The sequence below is a fragment of the Oncorhynchus clarkii genome, chromosome 27 (genome assembly GCF_045791955.1).
Source record: "Oncorhynchus clarkii lewisi isolate Uvic-CL-2024 chromosome 27, UVic_Ocla_1.0, whole genome shotgun sequence".
NCBI lineage: Eukaryota > Metazoa > Chordata > Actinopteri > Salmoniformes > Salmonidae > Oncorhynchus > Oncorhynchus clarkii.
Window position 1 is genome coordinate 5,475,887 of NC_092173.1, and position 26,099 is coordinate 5,501,985.

Consider the following 26,099-nt stretch of genomic DNA (forward strand, 5'->3'; position numbering starts at 1 on the left):
CTGAGAGAATGCCAAGAGTGTGCAAAGGGTGGCTGCTTTGAGGAATATAAAATATATTTAGATTTTTACCTTTTTTTTTGTTGGTTACTACATGCATATCTGTTATTTCATAGTTCTGATGTCTTCAAAGGAAAGACCCTTGAATGAGTAGGTGTGTCCATACTTCTGACTTGTACTGTATATATCAAATTGTATTGGTCACATACATGGTTAGCAGATGTTAATGCGAGTGTAGCAAAATGCTTGTGCTTCTAGTTCCGACAGTGCAGTAATGTCTAACAATTCCCCAACAACTACCTAATACACACACACACACACACACACACACACAAGTAATTGGATATAATAAGAATATTTAAATATATGGATGAGCAATGACCGAGCGGCATAGGCAAGACGTAAAATACATTTGAAATCGGAAGTTTACATACACTTAGGTTGGAATCATTAACTTGTTTTTCAACCACTCCACAAATTTCTTGTTAACAAACTATAGTTTTGGCAAGTCGGTTAGGACATCAACTTTGCAAGACACAAGTCATTTTCCAACAATTGTTTACAGACATTATTTCACTTAATTCAATGTATCATAATTCCAGTGGGTCAGAAGTTTACATACACTAAGTTGGCTGTGCCTTTTAACAGCTTGGAAAATTCCAGAAAATGTCATGGCTTTAGAAGCTTCTGATAGGCTAATTGATATACTTTGAGTCAATTGGAGGTGTACCTGTGGATGTATTTGAAGGCCTACCTTCAAACGCAGTGCCTCTTTGCTTGACATGGGGAAATCAAAAGAAATCAGCCAAGACCTCAGAATTTTTTTTTTTTAGACCTCCACAAGTCTGGTTAATCCTTGGGAGCAATTTCCAAACGCCTGAAGGTACCACGTTCATCTGTACAAACAATAGTACGCAAGTATAAACACCATGGGACCACGCAGCCATCATACCGCTCAGGAAGGATACGCATTCTGCCTCCAAGAGATGAACGTACTTTGGTGCGAGAATTGCAAATCAATCACAGAACAACAGCAAAGGACCTTGTGAAGATGCTGGAGGAAACCGGTACAAAAGTACCTATATCCACAGTCAAATGAGTCCTATATAGACATAACCTGAAAGGCCGCTCAGCAAGGAAGAAGCCACTGCTCTAAAACCGCAATAAAAAGCCAGACTACGGTTTGCAACTGCACATGTGGACAAAGATCATACTTTTTGGAGAAATGTCCTCTGGACTGATGAAACAAAAATAGAACTGTTTGGCCATAATGACCATCGTTATGTTTGGAGGAAAGCGGGTCAGGCTTGCAAGCCGAAGAACACCATCCCAAACCACCCCAAGCATACTTCCAAAGTTGTGGCAAAATGGCTTAAGGACAAAGAAGTTAACCTATTGGAGTGGCCAATCACAAAGCCCTGACCTCAATCCTATAAAACATTTGTGGGCAGAACTGAAAAAGTGTGTGCGAGCAAGGAGGCCTACAAACCTGACTCAGTTACACAAGGTCTGTCAGGAGGAATGGGCCAAAATTCACCCAACTTATTGTGGGAAGCTTCTGGAAGGCTACCTGAAATGTTTAACCCAAGTTTTTAACAATTTAAATGTGATGAAAGAAATAAAAGCTGAAATAAATAATTCTCTCTACTATTATTCTGACATTTCACATTCTTAAAATAAAGTGGTGATCCTAACTGACCTAAGAGAGGGAAAGGATTGAACTGATTAAATGTTTGGAATTGTGAAAAACTTGAGTTTAAATGTATTTGGCAAAGGTAAACTTCTGACTTCAACTGTACATATGAGATGAAACATGCAACATATCTAAACATTAAAGTGGCATTTATTAATGACTAGTTATTCATTTATTAAAGTGGACATTGATTTCTGGTCTGTATGTAGGTAGGCAGCAGCCTCTTAGTCAGGGCTTTTTACAGTCTGATGGCCTTAAGGTAGAAACTGTTTTTCAGTCTCTCGGTCCATGTTTTGATGCACCTGTACTGACCTCGTCTTCTGGATGGTAGCGGGATGAACAGGCAGTGGCTCGGGCGGCTTTTCTTGATCTTTTTGGCTTTCCTGTGACATCGGGTGCTATAGGTGTCTTGGAGGGCAGGTAGTTTGCCCCCGGTGATGGGTTGTGCAGACCGCACCGCCCTCTGGAGAGCCTTGCGATTGAGGGCGGTGCAGTTGCTGTACCAGGCAGCGATACTGCCCGACAGGATGCTTTCGATTTGTGCATCTGTAAATGTTTGTCAGGGTTTTAGGTGACGAGCGCAATTTTCTTCAGCCTCCTGGGGTTGAAGAGGCACTGTTGTGCCTTCTTCACCACGCTGTCTGTGTGGGTGGACCAGTTTGTCTGTGACATGTATGCCAAGGAACTTAACTTTCCACCTTCTCCTTTCGATGTGGAATATGACAACAGCCAGTGAAAGTGCAGGGCGCCAATTTCAAAACATCAAATCTCATAATTTAAAGTTCCTCATACATACATGTATCTCATACCATTTTAAAGCTAATCTTGTTAATCCCACCACAGTGTCGGATTTTTCAAATATGCTTTACAGCAAAAGCACCACAAACGATTGTTAGGTCACCACATAGCCACAGAAAGACACAGCCATTTTCAAGCCAAAGATTTTCCAGCTAGAGTCACAAACACAAATAGAGATGAAAATGAATCACTCACCTTTTGATCATCTTCATCAGATGACCCTCATAGGACTTCATGTTACACAATACATGTATGTTTTGTTTGATAAAGTTCATATTTATCAATATGAGTTTACATTGGCGCGTTACATTCACTAGTTCCAAAAACATCCGGTGATTTTGCATAGCCACATCATTCAACAGAAATACTCATCATAAATGTAGATGATAATACTAGTGTTACACATGGAATTATAGATATACCTCTCCTTAATAACCTCTTACAGCCACTGAGACGCCAGCGTCTCACCTAGCCAACAGGAAATGGAAGTGCGCAACGCCAAATGCTAATAGTACTCGATAAAACTCAAACTTTCATTAAAACACACATACAGGGTACTGAATTAAAGCTACACTCGTTGTGAATCTAGCCAACATGTCAGATTTTTTAAATGCTTTTCGGCAAAAGCATGAGAAGCTATTATTTGATAGCATGCAACACCCCGAAATACCTGAAGGGGATGTAAACAAAATAATTAGCGTAGCCGGCGCTACACAAAACGCAGAAATAAAATATAAAACATTCATTACCTTTGACGAGCTTCTTTGTTGGCACTCCTATATGTCCTATAAACATCACAATTGGGTATTTTTTCCGATTTAAATCCGTCCATGTATACCCAAAATGTCCATTTATAAAGCCTGTCTCCTGGACAGTCTGTGGTGGATGGAGCGAGACATGATGTCCCAGATGTGCTCAATTGGATTCAGGTCTGGGGAACAGGCGGGCCAGTCCATAGCATCAATGCCTTCCTCTTGCAGGAACTGCTGACACACTCCAGCCACATGAGGTCTAGCATTGTCTTGCATTAGGAGGAACCCAGGGCCAACCGCACCAGCATATGGTCTCACAAGGGGTCTGAGGATCTCATCTCGGTACCTAATGGCAGTCAGGCTACCTCTGACGAGCACATGGAGGGCTGTGCGGCCCCCCAAAGAAATGCCACCCCACACCATGACTGACCCACCGCCAAACCGGTCATGCTGGAGGATGTTGCAGGCAGCAGAACGTTCTCCACGGCGTCTCCAGACTGTCACATCTGTCACATGTGCTCAGTGTGAACCTGCTTTCATCTGTGAAGAGCACAGGGCGCCAGTGGCGAATTTGCCAATCTTGGTGTTCTCTGGCAAATGCCAAACGTCCTGCACGGTGTTGGGCTGTAAGCACAACCCCCACCTGTGGACGTCGGGCACTCATACCACCCTCATGGAGTCTGTTTCTGACCGTTTGAGCAGACACATGCACATTTGTGGCCTGCTGGAGGTCATTTTGCATGGCTCTGGCAGTGCTCCTCCTGCTCCTTCTTGCACAAAGGCGAAGGTAGCGGTCCTGCTGCTGGGTTGTTGCCCTCCTACGGCCTCCTCCACGTCTCCTGATGTACTGGCCTGTCTCCTGGTAGCGCCTCCATGCTCTGGACACTACGCTGACAGACACAGCAAACCTTCTTGCCACAGCTCGCATTGATGTGCCATCCTGGATGAGCTGCACTACCTGAGCCACTTGTGTGGGTTGTAGACTCCGTCTCATGCTACCACTAGAGTGAAAGCACCGCCAGCATTCAAAAGTGACCAAACATCAGCCAGGAAGCATAGGAACTGAGAAGTGGTCTGTGGTTATCACCTGCAGAACCACTCCTTTATTGGGGGTGTCTTGCTAATTGCCTATAATTTCCACCTGTTGTCTATTCCATTTGCACAACAGCATGTGACATTTATTGTCAATCAGTGTTGCTTCCTAAGTGGACAGTTTTGATTTCACAGAAGTGTGATTGACTTGGAGTTACATTGTGTTGTTTAAGTGTTCCCTTTATTTTTTTGAGCAGTGTATATACAAACGCTCATTCTGGTCAGTGTTACGTCGGACAAAAACTTCAAAGTTATATTACAGGTCGAATAAACTTTTCAAACTAAGTACAGAATCAATCATTAGGATGTTTTTAACATATAGCTTCAATAAAGTTCCAACCGGAGTATTCCTTTGTCTTCATGAGCAATGGAACGTAAGTGGATACCATGAGGAATAAGCGTGATCAGAAAATGGCACGGTCATGGGTGAACAGGGAGTACAGGAGGGGGCTAAGCACGCACCCTTGTGGGGTCCCAGTGTTGAAGGTCAGCGAAGTGGAGATGTTGTTTCCTACCATCACCACCTGGGGGAGGACGGTCAAAGTCCCTGACCCAGTTGCATAGGGCGAGCTTGTGACCCAGGGCCTCCAGCTTAATGATGAGCTTGGAGGATACTATGGTGTTGAATGCTGAGCTGAAGTCAATGAATCGCATTCTTACATAGGTATTCCTCTTGTCTAGATGGGATTGTGCAGTGTGATGGCGATTGCATCTTTGGACCTATTTGGGCGGTATGCAAACTGAAGTGGGTCTAGGGTGGCAGGTACGGTGGAGGTGATATGATCCTTGACTACTCTCTCAAAGCACTTCATGATGACAGAAGTGAGTGCTACGGGGCGATAGTAATTTAGTTCAGTTATCTTTGCCGCCTTGGCCACCATTGTTCCTGTACCCATCTTGAAGCAAGTTGGGACAGCAGACTGGGATAGGGAGCAACTGAATATGTCTGTAAACACACCAGCCAACTGGTCTGCGCATGGTCTGAGGATGTGGCTACGGATGCCAGCAGCCTTGCGAGGGTTAACCTCTCTGGTACCAGGGGACGCTAGCGTCCCACCTCGACAACAGCCAGTGAAATTGCAGGGCGCCAAATTCAAAACAGAAATCCCATAATTAAAATTCCTCAAACATACAAGTATTATCCACCATTTTAAAGATAATCTTCTTGTAAATCCAACCACAGTGTCCGATTTCAAAAGGCTTTACTGCGAAAGCACAGCAAACGATTATGTTAGGTCAATACCTAAGTCACAGAAAAATACATTTTTCCAGCTGAAGAGTCACAAAAAGCAGAAATGGAGAGAATTAATCACTAACCTTTGATCTTCATCAGATGTTACTCATAGGATATTCTTGTTACACAATACATGCATGTTTTTCCCCCCGCTAAAGTTCATATTTGTATCCAAAAATCTCAGTTTACATTGGCGCGTTATGGTCAGAAATGCATTGTCTCAAACAAACATCCGGTAAAAGTGCAGAGAGCCACATCAAATAACAGAAATACTCATCATAAACATTGATAAACGATACAAGTGTTAAGCATGGAAATATAGATAAACTTCTCCTTAAAGCAACCGCTGAGTCAGATTTCAAAAATGCTTTACGGTGAAAGCACACTTTGTGATTATGTTAGGTCAGCTCCTAGCCACAAACCCATACAGCCATTTTCCAAACAAGGAGAGGTGTCACAAAAGTCAGAAATAGCATTAAAATGAATCACTTACCTTTGATCTATATCTGGTGACACACCCATGTCTCCATGTTAGACAATAAATGTTTGCTTTGTTTGATAATGTCCCTCTTTATGAGCAAAACCCTCATTTTTGTTCGCCTTTTGTCCAGTAATCCAAATGCAGAAGGCGCGTGCACTAATTCCAGGACTAAAAGTTTTTTTTATAAGTACAATAAAAGTTAGTAGAAACATGCCAAACGATGTTTTAAAATCAATCCTCCTGTTTTTGTCATAAATAATAATATTTCAACCGGACAAAAGCTTTGTCGATAGGAAAGGAGAAACAAGGTGCGTTCACGATCAGGGCGCATGGCTGATGAATGGAAATTTCCACTGGCCACTGATTGAAAGTGGTGTATCTCCCTAATTTTTCAGAGTAAAAGCCTGAAACGATGCCTAAAGACTGGCCACATGGGTCGGTCCTAAGTCTTTGTATGGTGTATAGGCTTTCAATGGAAAAACAGCCTTTCAAAATAATAGTACTTCCTGGTTGGATTTTCCTCTGGTTTTCGCCTGCCATATCAGTTCTGTTATACTCACAGACATTATTTTAACAGTTTTGGAAACTTTGTTTTCTATCCAAATCTACTAATTATATGCATATCCTATCTTCTGGGACTGAGTAGCAGGCAGTTTAATTTGGACACGCTTTTCATCCAAAATTCCGAATGCTGCCCCCTACCCTAGAGAAGTTAAAACGTTTAAATGTCTTACTCATGTCGACCACAGAGAAGGGTGGGAGGACAGTCCTTGTTAGCGGGCCGCGACGGTGGCACTGTATTATCCTCAAAGCGGGCAAAGGTGTTTAGTTTGTCTGGAAGTGAGACGTCGTTTCCTGTAGACACGAGACGTATGTGGCAGGGTCTGAGCCGTTGAATTGCCACTACTGTGCCCCTATACTGACATTTTGCATGTTTGATTGCCTTGAGGAGGGAATAACTACACTGTTCATATTCGGCCATATTCACAGTCCTCTTTCCGTGGTTAAATGCAGTGGTTCGTGCTTTGTTTTGCTCGTGCTGATATTTCTTTATTTTTCTGCGTTGTGGTTTTAAATTAATTTGCTAGGTATTACTACACTGTTGTAGCTATAAACAAGCAATTGTTGCACCTGCAAAACTGAGACCAATAAAGTTTGATTTGAAATTGCAAGTACTAGAAACAGATCTAATTGGCGGGAATGCGCTAACTGGCCTAAGATCAGTGACCACATTTTTAAAATATTCTGGAAAATATCCTGTGTTAACTAGATTACTAATGCGTTGATTCTATCCATGTAAGGCATTCTGGTGAGCACTACTGTATTTAGTGTTCTGGGGCTAGTTAGGCTATGACAGAAGAGAAGCTGTATGTATCTAACTAGTTGAGAAACGTGGCCTACCAAATGTCGGAAATTATAAGCAGAAATGTAGGGGTGAAAGTAGCCAGTACGCTATGTGGTCCAATACAGAATATCAGCCAAATAAATTATGGAGGATTGACCGCGGGAAAAAAAAGTTAACTGGGTAAGATGTTTACATGCCACATTATCCCGTTTTCGGGTTATTGTAAACCGGAAATGCTTATATGCGTCAACTCAAACAGAATACTTGAGTATTCCAAATAATAATGTGGTATGAGTGTGCATGTGAACGTTGTCCTACTCCTGTGAGCACTGAGGTTATGAGTGAGCGTATCACTGCCATGTCAACTCATCTGATCTCATGTGAATACGATGGAGCAGGTATGGTTTTACACATAGGAGTAAAAGAGCAGCCATTAGGCGACTGGTGTAATTTACCTCAATTATAATAATATATCAGGGGCAGTGGACAACTCTCACTCTTGCTTCCTCTCATCTTCACAGGCTGACCAACTGACTGAGGAGCAGATTGCTGGTGAGTACTAACCCTAACCCTGAACAGTGAGGTTCTTTCTGTCCATTTTCAAAGCTCTTCAATCCAATCCCAGTTAGTAGACGTGACTGAGTTCACGTCGGTTGGCAGATAATGTGGGTCCTTAGGCTCTTGACTCCTCAAGGTAGTACTAGTGACCAACATTGTAGGCTGCTCTGCCTGTTTAGTTTGTACAACTGCTGCTAATCTTGTACAAACCATTCTTTAGTATTTGTATGTTGTTTTTTCTTCATCTGCACAGATCTGAACAATTGTGTGAAATCAATATGTTGAATGCATTCTGGGAATTTGCCCTTACCTGTCCAGTTCTCTCACATCAGTGCAGATGAAGGATAGGAAGACCATTTAGACTGGACATAGCCGATATAGTAATTTCCACCAATCCCACACTGTTCCCGTAATCAGAGTTCAAGGAGGCGTTCTCACTGTTCGACAAGGACGGTGACGGCACCATCACCACCAAGGAGCTGGGCACTGTCATGCGCTCTCTGGGACAGAACCCTACTGAGGCAGAACTACAGGACATGATCAACGAGGTAGACGCTGATGGTAAGATTAGAGAGATGTGTACAATGACACACACACACACACACACACACACTGACTTACTCATTCACACTTGCTGATGCACACGTATGGTCAGAACCCAACAAGGCTGACCCTTGTACATTATTGACATGGTGGATGAATGGGAACGCACACACAAACATTGCATAATTACTGGCCCAACGCTCTTAACCACTTGGCTACCTGCCGCCCTCCCTGGATGGCACCATGGCTCTGGTTTCATGGTGGATCACATTTCAAATATCCAATGTTCCCACACAACAGAGGCTCACCCGCAGAGTTGGAGGACTCTAGATGGATAAAACATGTCTTTGGCATGGACATGCAGCTCGTCAGCATGTAGTCCTAAAACCGGAAATGATTTACCTTTTTGGCTCGTTCAGCCATTCCTATGGGGGAAATGAATGGGGTTTTGGTATACAAGCCGATAAGATCTGAGGTTAACACTGGTTTAGGAGATCTTTCACGTTGTGTTCTATAAAATATCAGTCCGTTAACATTCCGTTTATAAATTATGAAGCCTGTATGTGCTTGTATTGATTACATAAGTGTTTCATAATTCACAAAGTGACGTTGTCTGATGAACATTATCTCATAGAACAAAGCGTGTAAGTTCTAAGCTTGTGTTTATCCAAAAACCCTCAAAACCCCACTTGTTGTTTTTGGCCAATAAGCAATGGTAAAGTTGGTGCCTACAAAAAGACCCCATTTACTATTGCCATTTAGGGCTTCTACCATTTTGACAGTAGTAAACTAGGTGGGACTTCCTATGGGTTAAGGAAGGATCACATGATTCCACCTGGGTCATCAGCAGGGATCAGCCAATTAATTATACTTGTGAGGTGGCAGAAATGCGGCAACCTTGGCTTTTATCTGTTCAAACAACACACTAGGTGGTGTCTTGCACCCTTTCAGTTTGTCAACTCATAGAAGAAGAAAATGGACTACTTAAAAATGGAGATTGAGTCAATGGTGCTGCCCTTGCAATCGGATGCAAAGAGGATATCGTTTTTGAGCTCATTCCAAAATGTCCCAACAAGATCTCAACACTGCTCATTCTGAAATAAAATGAGTCTTTGTCTGTGCACACAAACGTAAAATCAAGACTGTCTTGTTTGTCCTTAGGTAATGGAACGATCGATTTCCCAGAGTTCCTGACAATGATGGCAAGGAAGATGAAGGACACAGACAGCGAGGAGGAGATCAGAGAAGCCTTCAGAGTCTTTGATAAGGTACTCGCGCTCCACACCATCTCCTTTTGATTGTTGTACCCAGTCAATTGGAAATGTGCTTAGTGTTTTGGAACATGAGCCATTTTGATCTGTTTTTTTGTTTGGAGTTGTGAATATTGGACCAAAGGGATTGTAGGGGGGAGAGAGAGAGACTAACACTTCATGTTTTAGGAATGTGATGTTGAACGTGTGATGGACAATGGCGCCACTGCTCGTGTGCATGCCTCTGCAATCCTGATGTGTTAGTCATCATGGTTGTGTCTCCTTAACTGTGTTGCTGAGAGGAGGGCTTTGTTTGTGGACAGGGAGCGGAGTATAATGTTACCCGCAGGCAGATTATTGCAGTGCAGACATCTGAGTCACAAGCTAATAGGGAGAGCTCATTGGCTGGGTTTATATTGCTTTGTGCAGCCTGGAACAATGCAACCCCTTTAAACAGAGCCTTGTGATTTTGGGAGTGTGTATTGCGGTTGTTTGTTTGCAGCCTATTTGACGGATCAATGTGATTGTAAGGTTTGTTTCCTTGGGACATTTGTGCAACTGTCCTGAAGAACCTTGGTTACTGCTACGGTGCCAGTCTGCTAGGATGCCAGTCTGTGTCAGCATTCCCCTGCTCTGTTTATCATCTCTCCCTTTGCGGCTCTTGAGACTTGGCAGCGCTAGAGCCAGAGAACGCCAGGCTGCGGCTGGATGAGCAGATGGACCAGAGCCATGCATGTCTCTGGCTGTCACACAGATGGGGCAGCCAGGGACCATTTTAATTTACCAGCAGACCAGATAAGCCCGGGCTGTGTTCAGGAGAGGGAGATGTCACTGATTGTTCAGATAGGAAACTCTTGTTTAGACCTAATCTCATTCTGACAGGTCAAAGTACTGTATGTAGAGCCTTCGCTCTTTGTCTATTGAATGAGCCTGTTCTCCCTGTAGGATGGGAACGGCTACATCAGCGCGGCAGAGCTGCGGCACGTCATGACCAACCTCGGGGAGAAGCTCACAGACGAGGAAGTGGACGAGATGATCCGCGAGGCCGACATCGATGGAGACGGACAGGTCAACTATGAGGGTGAGCTCAACGTCCTTCCGCTTTCCCGCTCGTGTGTTTGCAGATCTAAAGGAAATGGATAGGTGGAAACAAAATGGTGGAAGCTCCCCTTAGTAAGCCCATTGCAAGCCAAGGTGGAGCTATCACTGTATTTCTTAAACTTCCCCGGTACCTTAAGATTTGCAAAAAAGCTTCCCTAAGGGCTATAGATTCTCTTAAAACATGGCATTTTTCTCTCTCCTCCTTTTTCCTCCCCCTTCCTGCTCATCCTCATATCTACTGTGAGTTTTTTGAAGTCGGTGTCTTTCCACTGTTGCCCCTGTCAGTTAAGCCAGGACATGGCTTGTATTTACACTGAAGCAACGCTTCAGGCTTTCCTCTAGTCCTCGGGTAGGGACAAACTGGTTTTGTGCGCTTTATTTCTATTTGCTTTGATGCAAAAAAGAAAGGCAAAAAGATTGGTTTATACATGACATGCTCACTCACAGCTTAATAAATAATCACTGTTCATTGAATTGAAAATAGTATTGAAGACATTGATTCCTCATGTTCCAATCTTATATGCCTTGGGATGTAATCATTGTTAACTGAATGCCCTTTATTCTTGTGGATTTCTTATTTCTTTCTCCCTGTTTTGTTCTGCCTTCCAGAGTTTGTGCAGATGATGACAGCCAAGTGAAGTGGACTGTGCTCTCACACATTTCTCTCTCACATTGCTTGTCCTCCTAAGATCACTCTGTCTTTAAGAAAACAAACCAATAATCAAGCCAAAATGTAAAACAAAAAAATGATTCAATGTACAAAATTCTTTAATCAAAAAAAAAATCCAACTACTTCTACGGGATCTGTTTTAAGAGCGACTGCAGATGAATCCCTAACAGATGTTAATGGACCAAGCTTTAACGAGGCGTGAGGCCCTTACTCCAGAGTAAGATCCTTCGGAGGCTTCCAGATGCCGACTAAATTTGAGGAAAGGGCAACACGGACGAGGCAGAGGGATAGGAATCCATACCAGATATGGCTGTCTTTCCTCATAGAGAGAAGCTTACTATTTTGAGCCTTTTTCCTACCCTGAAAACAATTTAGGCTAACGGTGCAGTCACAAATCGCAGTGCTGATTTCTTACATTGAATTGGGTAACTGCCTTCTTGCATGCACCCCTTCTGAGACAGTCATGTCACAACAAGGTGGTTCTGATCCCATTGTGGATTGTATACACACTGGAGGTATATACATAAATATATTGCTATACACTGAGTGTACAGAACATTGGGAACACCTTCCTAATATTGAGTTGCAACCCCACCCACCCCACTTGCCCTCAGAACAGCCTCAATTTGTCCGGGCATGGACTCTACAAGGTGTCGAAAGCGTTCCACAGGGATGCTGGCCCATGTTGACTCCAATACGTCCCATCGTTGTCAAAGTTGGCTTGATGTGCTTTGGGTGGTGGCCCATTCTTGAAATACACAGGAAACTGTTGTGTGAAAAACCCAGTTGTGTTGCAGTTCTTGACACACACTCAAACTGGTACGCCTGGCACCTACTACCATGCCACGTTTAAAGGCACTTAACTTTTGTCTTGCCCATTTAACCTCAATGGCACACATACACAACCCATGTCTCAAGGCTTAAAAATCATTATTTATCCCGTCTCCTCCCCTTTAAGAAGTGACATCAATAAGGGATCGTAGTTTTTACCTGGTCAGTCTATCATGGAAGAGCAGGTGTCCCTAATGTTTTGTACACTGTTATATATAATTTGTAAAATACATGTCACTAACGGTTGGTGCACGAATTACAGTGGAAGGAGTTTCATTGGTGCTAGGTTGAGAGAATTCTCCCATCCCTAAGGGGTTGTAGGGAGTTGATTTAGAAAAGCACTGGTTGGTTGGTTTTAATAGGCTTTTTTAAAGTTTTTTTTTGGGCAGGCTGTTGTCTTTCATTCTCATACAAGGCTTTTAATTTCCCAGCACCATTGACCTATGGCATAGGAGTATGTAGATGTGCAGTTTCAGATCGTTGATTATGGTAACACACTTTGAGAGCATTGCTGTAAATATATTTTATCTGCTAACATATATCCTGATACAAATATTAATGTTCTGCTTTTTAAATGTGTTATCAAATATTAATATATAAATTAAACATTTTGGTCAAATATTACTGTATCTAAAACTTTGCATGACCTATTGTTGATCTAGTATGACCTGTGATGTTTTGAAATGTGCCATAATACTCAAAAGCCTCAATCTTCTTGCAAGAGCGCTTCTTGCAAGAGCAAATTAGAACATATGAATATACAATATAAACTATATACAGTACATACCTATTTGCACTTTGGTGTAAATCGTATATTTGGAAATGTTCTGAAAAAGTCAACGTTGCTGCTGCTGGAATAACTCATTTTGTCTCTTGCTCCTATGGATTTGTCAGATCCTCATGTTGTCAAGTGTTCACATCTTTTATCCGTGCTCTGCTTGCTGTTCTACTGAACAGAGTATATATTCACTAATATATTTATTTTTGTCAGTGAGTTGAAAAAATACATTTCAGGCTGGTATAAATTAAGGGTTTAAAATGTATTTAGGGTTGAATGGCAGGAATGCTAGCGTAGGTATTGAATTGTTGCTTAAAAGACAACTTTGGGACTAAAACTTTCTGGCTAGCTTTTACTGGTTGGTTAACTTTTGATTGAAAGGTTGGAAAAGACACATGGTTACTGACTGTTAATCTTCTGGAGATAGCGTACAAATTTAAAGATGTGAAATATTGTTTGCCATGAATGAATAAATAAAGTGACTGTAATTCACTATGACTCCTTGTCTTGCGTAATACTTAAATTGCCATTTTCATTGCTCACTTGTTTGTGTAAAATGCGCTGACTTTAGCATGTACTCATGGCAGTTATTTGGAGTATGGATGGAACTTCAACTCAGTTCCGTTAGTGTGTGTTTCCCAGGCTGCCAGTCTCCTTGCAGTCTTCATAATATCCTTTACAAGACACCGTCTGAGATTGGGTCAGAGGAGGTCACCCCGGCCTCTGTAAGAGGAGCTATCTCTGGCTGCACCAGACTATATTTGGTGGCTCCTGGGATTGCTACAGGAGCCTCTGGTAATCCGGGTCAGTCCGGTTCGTTACATCTCACCCCTGTAACTCCAAGCCCAACCCACACGTGACGGACAGGGATAGCCAATGAGACCCATCATTTCTGGGGCTGGTTGGATGTGATAGATTATTTTATAGTACAGTAAGTAGGTCTGGTACATTAATTAGGAACCTGAGGACATCACTTAGCTGGAAAGCTATGACCCCCTTTACTGTACTTCAACTGTCTAAATATAGTCTATGGTGGTTGTAAAAAAAAATATATTTTTTTTAAACACATGATCGTGACTGGGCAAGGTGCCTGTGTAAAGGGAGTAAACTACAATTTATGTAGAGATATTACGTTACTGCACTAGTGTAAGAAATTCAATATAATCTGATATTTAGGAGTAAACTTGTTCTGTTGCATTAGAGTGCCTACCCTATGGGTAGTAGACAAGAATAGCCTCTGTTCACATAATATGCTTCCAACTACAGCAGATCTGAAGGAACCAAATAACTGACAGGTCGCTGGTTCGAATACCCGAGCCGACAAGGTGTAATAATAAACAAAACATTTTTTACTGCCACCTAGTGTTTGCTCACAAGTATAATTCATTGGCTGATCTCTCCTGAAGGTGGAATTATGTGATCCTTAACACAGGAATTTCCACTCAGTTAACTACTTTCAAATGGTGGAAGCCCTCAATGGCAATGTCCATAAATGCCAAAGCGGGTTTTATCCATATCCTATTAGTCCTCTCACTCTTGTGTTGTCCTCACCTTTTCATAGTTGTGTGGAGGACAAAATGGCCTTATGTGATGCTCTGCTCTGGGTGTAGTTTCACATTTCCTCACTAGATGATGCTGTATCATTGTCTTGGAATCTGCTCAGAAGCCTTTGTCAGCTGACAGTTATAGAATTTTTATACAATGGGTGGGTCTAATCCTGAATGCTGATTGGTTAAAACCGTGTTCCAGACGGTGTCCATTCCACAAATTGCCACCGGCCAAATCTATGACGTTAAAATGCCTATTTACTCTGTTCCATCTGACTGCACAATCCACTGTCTCATCAGCCCAGCCAGGCAATTTATAAACTTGATCTCCACTATAAAAGCATCTAGACAGTATCTCACATTTCTTTTAGACTAACATTTTGTTTTCAACAGTGGAGATTTGTGTAAACCTGGTCTGTCTCTGACATTTGCACCGTTGTTTCAATATTGAAATTTGATCTCCTGCTGTCCCATAGTAATGAACGTGTTGGGACAAGACAGCGTTTCTCAGGCAGTCGAAATCATGAATCGGCTGGCATCCTTTTTATGAATATATACAAAAATAATTAAATAGAAAAAAGCTCAAACAACACACAGCCAATTTGCAGTCTTTCTAGCTTCTGTTTGAAGTGATTGTGTTCCTGTAGCTGTGTTGTTGGCTAGCTCCTCTGAACAAGTGTCCTGACGAGGGAGCACATTTTCAATGCCAGACAAAATCACGCCTCATTAGCTCAATGTTATGGATATATCCAAATAAATGTCACTAGAAAACAGCTTAAACAAATGCAAATGCAGCTACTTTGCTGTTATACTGGCTTTTTGATGTGAGTGTAAATTAGCTGTAGTTGGCTAGCTAGCAAGAAAGGGCTAACAACGTTTCCAGCCAGTTTGGCAATGAAACTCTTAGAACAAACTACTGGGTTGCGTCCATAGATACAGAACAAAAAGACTGAACAACTGGGTCGCGTCTCCAGTAACCCTAGATTTGTGTCAGGATTATATCTTGTGAAAGGATGAAATAATATGAATAAATGAATCAAAATAACGATTTTAATAAAAATAAATCATTATTTGAATATGTTGATAACCCGTTGTATACAAGTGAAAATGCCCTCAAAGCCCGTGTTTGTAGGATATATTGGCACAGATTGCCAGCCCCCTACTTTATCTTGTTTTATTTATTTTACTAGGCAAATCTGTTAAGAACAAGTTCTTATTTACAATGATGGGCTAGGAACAGTGGGTTAACTTCCTTGTTCACGGGCAGAACAACAGTTATTTTTTTACTTTGTCAGCTCGGGGATTTGATCTTGCAATCTTTCGTTACTGGCCCCACGCTCTAACCACTAGGCTACCTGCGGCCTAACAACACCTGTGCCAATATACCCTCCAAACACCGGCTTCTCGGGCATTATCGTTTAAGTAGACATTACATTTGATTTTTAAATCACCACCGTGTGTTTATTGCATGAAAATAACTCAACATATATTTTTATAATGTATTTCCCTGATCCTCCTTTTGCCATTGATACGCTCAGTCTGATTTTGTGGCTGTGTTGATACAAATGTACATATATTGACATACACAGCCCTGATTTGCGGATAGGATTGTCTATAATCCAGAGTTTATCCGCTTCCCCCGTCACAGTGGGAGGATGAATATGCAAATAAAAGATGACTGGTCATTGGTCAGAATAATCAGATCAGATTGTGATGTCATGCGGTACAGGCTGAAATTCCAGGCTTATTTTGTTTTTAAAGCTCCCACACTAAAATGGAATTATCACAATTTTCACAATTTCAGAGTGTTATTTCGACCTCATAGTGTGGAAATATAAAAAGCGACTGAACTTTTAACATTTTAATGAGGTGAGACTGATTTAATGCTTGAGATCGGTTCAGCAGACCTCAAGGTCTGGAAGGTATTGGTCTAACGTAAGCCTTATTATTCATTTAGGTGTTTGTTGCTCTGTCTCTGTCTCATTGATAAGATAATATAATTATCCCCTGACATTAATCTAAGTAGGGAAATATAACACAATCGATGTAGCCTTTCTAATTATCTCGCATTTCATGACTCAGTTATTGTTTGCCACCCATCATTTTTTTACAGACACCTGGTCACCACTGAAAAAAGTGTTTGTTTTTTCATCAAATCAAAAGTTATTCAAGTTGAGAGTTCAGGCCATTTGATGTGCTTCTACTGTACCACATATCAAATGTAGCAGAACTGGTTTGAATTATGTAGAATTAGCTTTAAAAATGCTAAATGCTTTCAGACTCATTGCAAAATGTGTAGAATAATATGTGATTAGTTATTAAACTGCACATTTTCTCTCTGCCCCATGGCAATATGTGTAGAATAGCAGTAAATGGGCTTTAAAACAGCAACATTTTCTCTCTGCCTCATGGCACAATAATGTAGAGTAGCATGAATTTAGCTATAAAATTGCACATTTTTCTCTGGTGAAATGAGTAGAATTGTAGGAAGTGAAGTGAACGGCTCTTTCCTGTGGTACGCCACTGCTCCCTCCGCTAAAGCTACTGACTGCCTTTCCAAACTGCCTTTACAACCAGACCCATGAACTTGTGAAAGACCATCAACCACGGCCTGCTAGATCACTAGATTTGTTTTGGTTTTCAAAGCGACTTTGATATTCTTGTTTGTAATGAAAAACACTATACAAAATACATATATATATATATATATATATATATATATATACTATACAAAATACAACAATATTATTATTATTATTATTATTATAACCTGGAAGGTATAGAGACCCACTGGGCACACTGAATCAATGTTGTTTCCACATAATTTCAATGAAATTACGTTGAACCAACGTGGAATAGACGTTGAATTGACGTCTGAGCCCATTGGGGAGCAATAGTAATTGCATATTTTTTAAGTCAATAACTACGCCATGGCTGATTGGTCAAAGCCTATGGGGAAATTAATGTTTTTTTGCGGGATAAATGCCACAAATAAGGTCTGTGGTAAACACAGGCCTAGGAGATCTTATACATTTTCCTCTATGAAATAATCTTAATCCGCTAACATCACGTTTGGGAATTCTGAAGGATTTATGTAATCAAAACAAGCACCTAAGCGCATAAAGGCTTCATAAATCATGAAGTCATGTTAACTGGCTGATATTATCTCACATAGAACAAAATGTATCTTCTAAGCCCGTGTTAAGCTCAGACTTTATTTTCTGCGTTTATCTAAAAAGCCCCATTCTGGTAGCCTGTCAGAGCAATTCCTTTGATAACTGCATCCAAAGAGAGAAACATCTAGTATGATTTGCCCCAGCTACTTCAGAGAGCTTCTTGGGCCATTGGACATTGACCCTTAGGTCTGTAACACTGACTGTGTCTCCCTCACTTAGTTTGCCATTACAAATCTAAAGGTTAAACGAAGGCATGGAAGTCATGACCTTTTATAATGAGGTGTTTGATTCTGTTCTGCAGTCATGAACAGGCCCAACTGGACAGACATGCACTTCTGGAAAAGTGGGATAGCTGTGGTCAGATGGGATCAATCCATCTGCAGAAACTCATTAATTACTTTCCCTTCAACCAAAAAGCCCTTGGTCAAGGGAAGTGTCTAGCCTCTATGCACCACAAAGAGTGATGTCCTCTGTTCCAAGTTACAGAAAACAGATGCCTACCTTTCACTGGAGGTTGGCATATTAATCGCTGATGGTCATTATAATTACTCCATGGGGAGTCATTGCCAGGAGTCCTTGACGGAATTTCCTGGAGTGGAACACCATCTCTGTTAAACACATCACCTTAAGGTAAACTAGGTAACACAAAGCATGCTGCACAGAGAGCAAAAGTGTATTGTCCCTCAAGTCAGGATATCAATCTTTGATTTTGCTTTGTGTGTTCTCGATCGAAAGTGTCCAATCAGCAATGAGGTATGATATCTATGTAGAAAACTAGAAGGATTCTTATTCCTGTAAAAAAAAAATTAAAAAAATTGATTTTGAAAATCAGTCTGGAAATAGCCACCAAAATAAAATATAACAATCATTCTGGTGTTATTAGAACACAGGATGTTCCCTCTGAAAATGCAGATCGTATTTGAAATCAGATGAAATGTGAGTCAAACTCGGAGGATCATGGCCTTTTTATCAATAAAACAGACAAGGGGCTCCCCATGTAATAACACTTAGAAAACTGCTGTTTGAAAATCGCACTTTGGTTCATGTTCTTTCAACATAAATTCCCTGTAAGATCAATAAGTCAATGGATTGATTTCAGATGAGAATTCCCTATAGACTCTATCGTTGTACTTAAAACCCTTCTCAAACTCTCAAAGGCTTTCCTTTGCAATGTCACACAATTACGCATTAGGGCGCGATTCAATCCATATTGCCAAAGTTCAGCGCTATAGCATGCCTGAAATTTAAAGGTAATTTCCAATTGACCCGACATACATACCATGAATGCAGTCTCCGCGAACGCGGAAACATAGCCTTTAAATTTCCATCGTCTGTAGGGTGGATCTTCAGTGCTACAGATTGAATCAAGCCCTTAGTCTTTGTATCTCTCAACACACCCCCAAGCTGAGGAGATCAGAGGTCAAAGCCCCCCCCCCCCCCCCCCCTGTAATTAGAATTTGAGAAAGACTTGAGTTCTGAGGAAGAAAGAAAAAATGAAAGACAATGAAAGAACAAGAAAATACTCACGTCGAAGTGTGTGTATACTGCTACGTATCAGTCTGGTTCATCTCAGTTCATCCCTGTTCTGTTCGTCCATTCTATTTCCATCTGGTTAATCAAGTAACACTTTTAACAGGACTGCTGTTCATTAGTGCTCTGCTTCAGATAAAGATTCATCACTGTCAAGACTCTGGTGAATCACAGATAGCCAGGGTGATGGGCTTCCTGTCCGTGCAACAGACCAGGGCGCTGTTCCAAAACTAGAGCAAAGCATCCTTCCATGCTTCTGATTCTCTGTAGCCCAGTTGGTAAAGCTTGCAATGCCAAGATAGTGGGTTCAATTCCTGGGACCACCTATATGGATACACACGTCTGCTAAATGGCATATATTATATTGCATTATTGATAATCGACTTGTCATGACTAAATTAACAAAAGTATTGTGATACATTAGCGATGACTTCAATGAAGGAAGGACGCATTTAGAAAATATTGTCACACTGCCGAACGACCCGGGCACGAACGACCCGGGCACGGCATTTCAGATACAGATTTGTTTATAGGACCGTTTTATTATGTTAATGATGTTCCTGAGATGTATAACACTTCTCCAGACATTGCAAGATATAATCATCAGTAATGACCTGCGCCAAATGTGTATCTGGAATGCTACTGTCTCAAAAGACAGGCCTGCTGGTTTTACAGTCTTGAGCCCACATAATACAAAACCATGAGTGATTACATGAGGAATCAGCTATGTGACTAGCCTGCACAAAATGACATTCACCTCGCTCGACAAAAGTATTTGTGATAACGGTGAAGATGATGAAAGACCATGAAGACAGGCAGAGGGCTTTTTGATGGTATTAGAGCGCCTGTTTCTGTATTGGCTCTTAGTGATGAATAAATCTATTGTTATCCCAGGAAATATCATCTTGCAAATGAAGGACCATCTTCAACCACTTAGTGGAATCCCATTACCGGAGAATATGACATATGGAATTTGTTGCGTCATTATGAATAAACTGTTTTTGGCTTGTAATCTTGCTCACATCCTCTTACGCGCGCGCGCGCCCGCCCGCACACAAACACTGCTGTGAAATGAAGCATCTACAGTTTAATATGCCAGTAAAGCTGCTCTACTTTTTATACGTGTTAAAGTTTTTTTTCCTTCGGTAGGTCTTTGCAAAAGGAGCAGGCTTTATTTTTTTGCAGAGTCTACAGTATGTCTTGGTTATGGTTTCCTGCCCTCATTCAGATGATAGTCCCTCTGGTGAGGGATGCTGGGGTCCGTGCCAACTCTACACTGTTAGTTGTCTTTCGATGACCTCTTTTTTTGTAGGTTATATGCTGCGTCGTTGTTATTCTGCAACTACCTTTCCTATATGCTCTGCCTGCTTCTGATACGATCTTTCGAGATGTAATATGGGGAAGTGAGGTTTTATGAATACTTTGACTGCATATGTATACTTACTGTAAAACCATAGAAGTTGATCCAGTCAATAAACAGTTTTTTTCTATATATTTCTAAGAATCGTAAACGTTCATGTCATCTCCCAGATGCAATTGTTTTGTGTGTTGACTGACTGGCATGTTCAAAGCAGCTATGTTGTCTAAATCCCAACTAAACCATTTTCCTATTTATCTTGTCTTGTTTTATACTTTATCTATAAACACACAGGCAATGTCTTAAAGCTCTGTGAATTCTACAAGACGTCCAGTATATTTTCCATGTTTCATTTCTGTATAGTCACAGATTAATAAGACAAACACTACCGGTCAAAAGTTATTGAACACCTACTCATTCAAGGGATTTGCTTTATTTTTTACCATTTTCTACATTGTAGAATAATAGTGAAGAGAAACTATGAACGAACACATGGAATCATGTAGTAACCACAAAAAAGTGTTAAACATCAAAATATATTTTATATTTGAGATTGTTCAGATAGCCACCCTTTGCCTTGATGACAGCTTTGCTCACTCTTGCATTCTCTCAACCAGCCTCATGAGGTAGTCACCTGGAATGCATATCAATTAACAGGTGTGCCTTGTTAATTTGTGGAATTTCTTTCCCTCTTAATGCGTTTCAGCCAATCAGTTGTGTTGTGACAAGGTACGGTGGGTATACAGAAGATAGTCCTATTTGGTAGAAGACCAAGTCCATGTTATGGCAAGAACAGATCAAAAAAGCAAAGAGAAAAACAGTCCATCATTACTTTAAGACATGAAGGTCAGTCAATACGGAACATTTCAAGAACTTTGAACGTTTCTTCAAGTGCAGTCGCGAAAACAATCAAGCGCTATGATGAAACTGGCTCTCATGAGGACCGCCACAGGAATGGAAGACCCAGAGTTACCTCTGCTGCAGAGGATACGTTAATTAGAGTTACCAGCCTCGGAAATTGCATCCCAAATAAATGCTTCACAGAGTTCAAGTAACAGACACATCTCAACATCAACTGTTCAGAGGAGACTGCGTGAATCAGGCCTTCGTGGTCAAATGGCTGCAAAGACACTTGGGCGAAGAAACACGAGCAGTGGACATCAGACCAGTGGAAATTTGTCCTTTGGCCTGGAGTCCAAATTTGAGATTTTTGGTTCCAACCGCCATGTCTTTGTGAGACACAGAGTAGGAGAATGGATGATCTCCGCATATGTGGTTCCCACCGTGAAGCATGAAGTGTGATGGTGTGGGGGTGCTTTGCTGGTGACACTGTCAGTGATTTATTTAGAATTCAAGGCACACTATCATTTGTTTTTCAACAGGACAATGACCCAACACACCTCCAGGCTGTGTAAGGGCTATTTTTACCAAGGAGAGTGATGTAGTGCTGCATCAGATGACCTGGCCTCCACATTCCCCCGACCTCAACCAAATTGAGATGGTTTTGGATAAGTCGGACCGCAGAGTGAAGGAAAAGCAGCCAACAAGTGCTCAGCATATGTGGGAACTCCTTCAAGACTGTATGTAAATCATTCCAGATGAAGCTGGTTGAGAGAATGCCAAGAGTGTGCAAAGCTGTCATCAAGGCAAATGGTGGCTATTTGAAGAATCACAAATATAAACAATATTTTGATTTGTTTAACACATTTTTGGTTACTACATGATTCCATGTGTGTTACTTCATAGTTTTGATGTCTTCACTATTATTCTACAATGTAGAAAATACTAAAAATAAAGAAATACCTTGAATGAGTAGGTGTTATAAACTTTTGACCAGTAGTGTACATGCGGAAAGTAATTCACACAATAGGGAAGTTACACACATTATATATACTCTTAATCTTTATTTAGCATTTTAATATTTTTACATAGGAACATGTACAGCAACCTATATATATATATATATATATATATAACACATCTAACATGTATTCACATTTGTTACAATTGATCCCAATACTGCAAGAACATATAACATAACACCGTATATTCTCAAGTGCAAGAAGCCAGACTGGAACACACACTGGGCATGTGGCACATCATAGCTCAGGAAACAAAATCACTACAACACACCGCAAAACACAACACAAATCACATACACAAACATCAAACACAACAGCACAAAACATCCATACAACTGAGAGAACACATAGAAACGTACACAAAAAGGACTTACCACCAGCAAACACAGCACTCTTCATGCAATCACTATCAGAGGCTGCGTTTACACAGACAGACAGATTCTGATCTTTTTTTTTTATTTTTAGTAATTGGCCTATCTAACACTCAGATCAGCTCTAAAAATATATTTTATTTTTTTAAATCTGATGTATGTCATAGTGACGGAGCAGCCATAGTGATGGAGGAGAAAGCGGACAGAAAAAGCAACAACTTCAAACATCATTTTGTGAGCTTTTTCCAACTACAGAACTACAGACACAGAAGCAGTTCATATATTGACTACATTCAAACAGACTCATACAGATGTAGGATCTTCATTTGATCACTGCACTGCATTAAATGCATATGAGCATCAGGATGTACATAAATTCACTGAAAACACACATTAACACACGGGTTATATTAACAGTATTGCACTTTTCATGTAGCCTCTTTTTTATACCAGCTAATAGCCTACAACCACCGATCAAGAAACAATATGGACTAAACTTTCAAATCATTTTGCTGCATGATTATTTTGCTGTGACAATATAGGTCAAATTAATTAGCTTGATAAGAATGAGATAATAGGTAACCTCTTGAGTGAGTGCACTAAGGAATGTCCATACACTATATTGTACAACACATTAGCGCCATAGACACAGGTCTCTCTCAATGAGCCCAGAATACGCACTAGATTTGATTACCCACAACAGTGTATTGATGACGGAAGTGTTGGACGCAAAAGTTTGGAAACTGAGACATGGATTTAAGACATGTCACGCGCACATGCATAGGATCCACGATCCATTCATCCTTAAAAGAAGATAGAGAGAGATTGGCCCTCATTAAAACTTGACCATAGATCCAGGGGACATGCGCGCAGAAGAGGCCGTCAAGTTGTAGGAAAGGTGACCTGATGTGACCTAGCCTGGTACGAACTATTCTGATCTCACACGCTTACATTCTGTTTCGCGACACGGATCCGTGCACGTCAGCTCACAAGATCAGGATGGTTCGTACGAGGCTAGCTGGGACCTGCATCCCGCACATCAATTATGCGACCGATCAGAGAGACATTTTAAAGGTCAAAGAGGTTGTCAATAAAACACAGCATAACAAAATCACATCTTTCTCATTCCTGCATGTTGATTGACTACACTGTTGTGAATGTCATTTTAAGATAATGACCTGAATGACTTGGGCATACGCAAGGGCATATTGTCTGTTTTGTACATTTACAAGATGTGAAATCATTCAGGAAGTGAGGAAATCTAAATTCCATAAGGTAGTTATAGTGGACACCACCATACCATCTTTGGTAAGCTAACAAAATTATTAGTAGATATTTTAACAGGAACATTCTTTCCCCAGCTTGGAAATGGAGTTCAGTGATACCTGGACAGAAGACCTAGTGCAATGTTTTCACGGGCTTCACCGGGTGTGTATATACTCTGCCTTCAGAAACTATTCATACCCATTGACTTTTCCACATTTTGTTGACTCAGACTGAATTTAAAACAGATTATGTTTTTAGAAATGTTTACAAATTCATTACAAATGAAAAGCTGAAATGTCTCGAGTCAGTAAGTATTCAACCCCTTTGTTATGGCAAGCCTAAATAAATTCAGGAGTAAAAATGTGCTTAACAAGTCAAATAATATGTTTAATGGTAAAGAATTGTCCCTGTGCCCAAGAAAGCAAAGGTAACCTGCCTAAATGACTACGGCCCCGTATCACTTACGTCAGTAGCCATGAAGTGCTTTGACAGGCTGGTTATGGCTCACATCAACACCATCATCCCAGAAAAACTAGACCCACTCCAATTTGCATACCGCCCCAACATATCCACAGATGATGCAAATCTCTATTGCACTCAACACTGCCCTTTCCCACCTGGACAAAAGGAACTCCTACGTGAGAATGCTGTTCATTGACTACGGCTCAGCGTTCAACACCATAGTGCCCTCAAAGCTCATCACTAAGGTCCTTGGGACTAAACACCTCCCTCTGCAACTGGATCCTGGACTTCCTGATGGGCAGCCCCCAGGTGGTAAGGGTAGCCAACAACACATCTGCCACGCTGATCCTCAACACTGGTGCCCCTCAGGGGTGCGTGCTTAGTCCCCTCCTGCACTCCCTGTTCACCCATGACTGCGTGGCCAAGCACGACTCCAACACTATCATTAAGTTTGCCGATGACAAAACGGTGGTAGGCCTGATCACCGACAACGATGAGACAGCCTATAGGGAGGAGATCAGAAACCTGGAAGTGTGGTGCCAGGACAACAACCTCTCCCTCAACGTGATCAAGACAAAAGGAGATGATCGTGGACTACAGGAAAAGGAGGGCCAAGCACGCCCCAATTCTCATCGACAGGGCTGTAGTGGAGCAGGTTTAGAGCTTAAAGTTCCTGGGTGTCCACATCAACAACAAACTATCATGATCCAAACACACAAAGACAGTCGTGAAGAGGGCACGACAACACCTATTGAAAAGATTTGGCATGGGTCCTCAGAGCCTCAAAAAGTTACAGCTGCACCATCGAGAGCATCCTTACTGGTTGCATCACCGCCTGGTATGGCAAACGGCTTGTCCTCCGACCGCAAGGCGCTACAGAGGGTAGTGCGTACGGCCCAGTACATCACTGGGGCCAAGCTTCCTGCCATTCAGGATCTCTATACCAGGCAGTGTCAGAGGAAGGCCCTTAAAAATTGCCAAAGACTCCAGCTACCCTTTCGGCTACCACACGGTGAGCGGTACCAGAGCGCCAAGTCAAGGTCCAAAAGGCTTCTTAACAGCTTCTATCCCCAAGCCATAAGACTGCTGAACAGCTAATCAAATGGCCACCCTGACTATTTACATTGAGCCCCCCCCCCCCCCTTAGTTTTTACACTGCTGCTACTCGCCGTTTATTATCTATGCATAGTCACTTTACCCCTACCTACATGTACATATTACCTCAATTAACCTGAACCCTGGTATATTGACTCAGTACTGGTACCCCCTGTGTATAGCCTCGTTATTCTTATTTTATTGTTGCTCTTCAATTTTTTACTTTATTTAGTAAATATTTTTCTTAAAACGACATTGTTGGTTAAGGGCTTGTAAGTAAATATTTTTCTTAAAACGACATTGTTGGTTA

At 41.4% G+C, this 26,099-nt stretch overlaps 1 protein-coding gene across 1 annotated transcript in view; it reads left to right on the forward strand.

The window, feature by feature from the left end:
• LOC139386358 (calmodulin-1) overlaps positions 1-13,621 on the forward strand; it is a 20,061-nt gene extending 6,440 nt beyond the window's left edge. The window contains exons 2-6 of the mRNA XM_071131897.1: positions 7,914-7,944; positions 8,368-8,511; positions 9,655-9,761; positions 10,689-10,824; positions 11,454-13,621. Coding sequence (XP_070987998.1) covers positions 7,914-7,944; positions 8,368-8,511; positions 9,655-9,761; positions 10,689-10,824; positions 11,454-11,482 — 447 coding nt within the window. The 3' untranslated portion in view covers positions 11,483-13,621. The remainder of the gene's footprint in view (positions 1-7,913; positions 7,945-8,367; positions 8,512-9,654; positions 9,762-10,688; positions 10,825-11,453) is intronic.
• Positions 13,622-26,099: the final 12,478 nt, after the last annotated feature.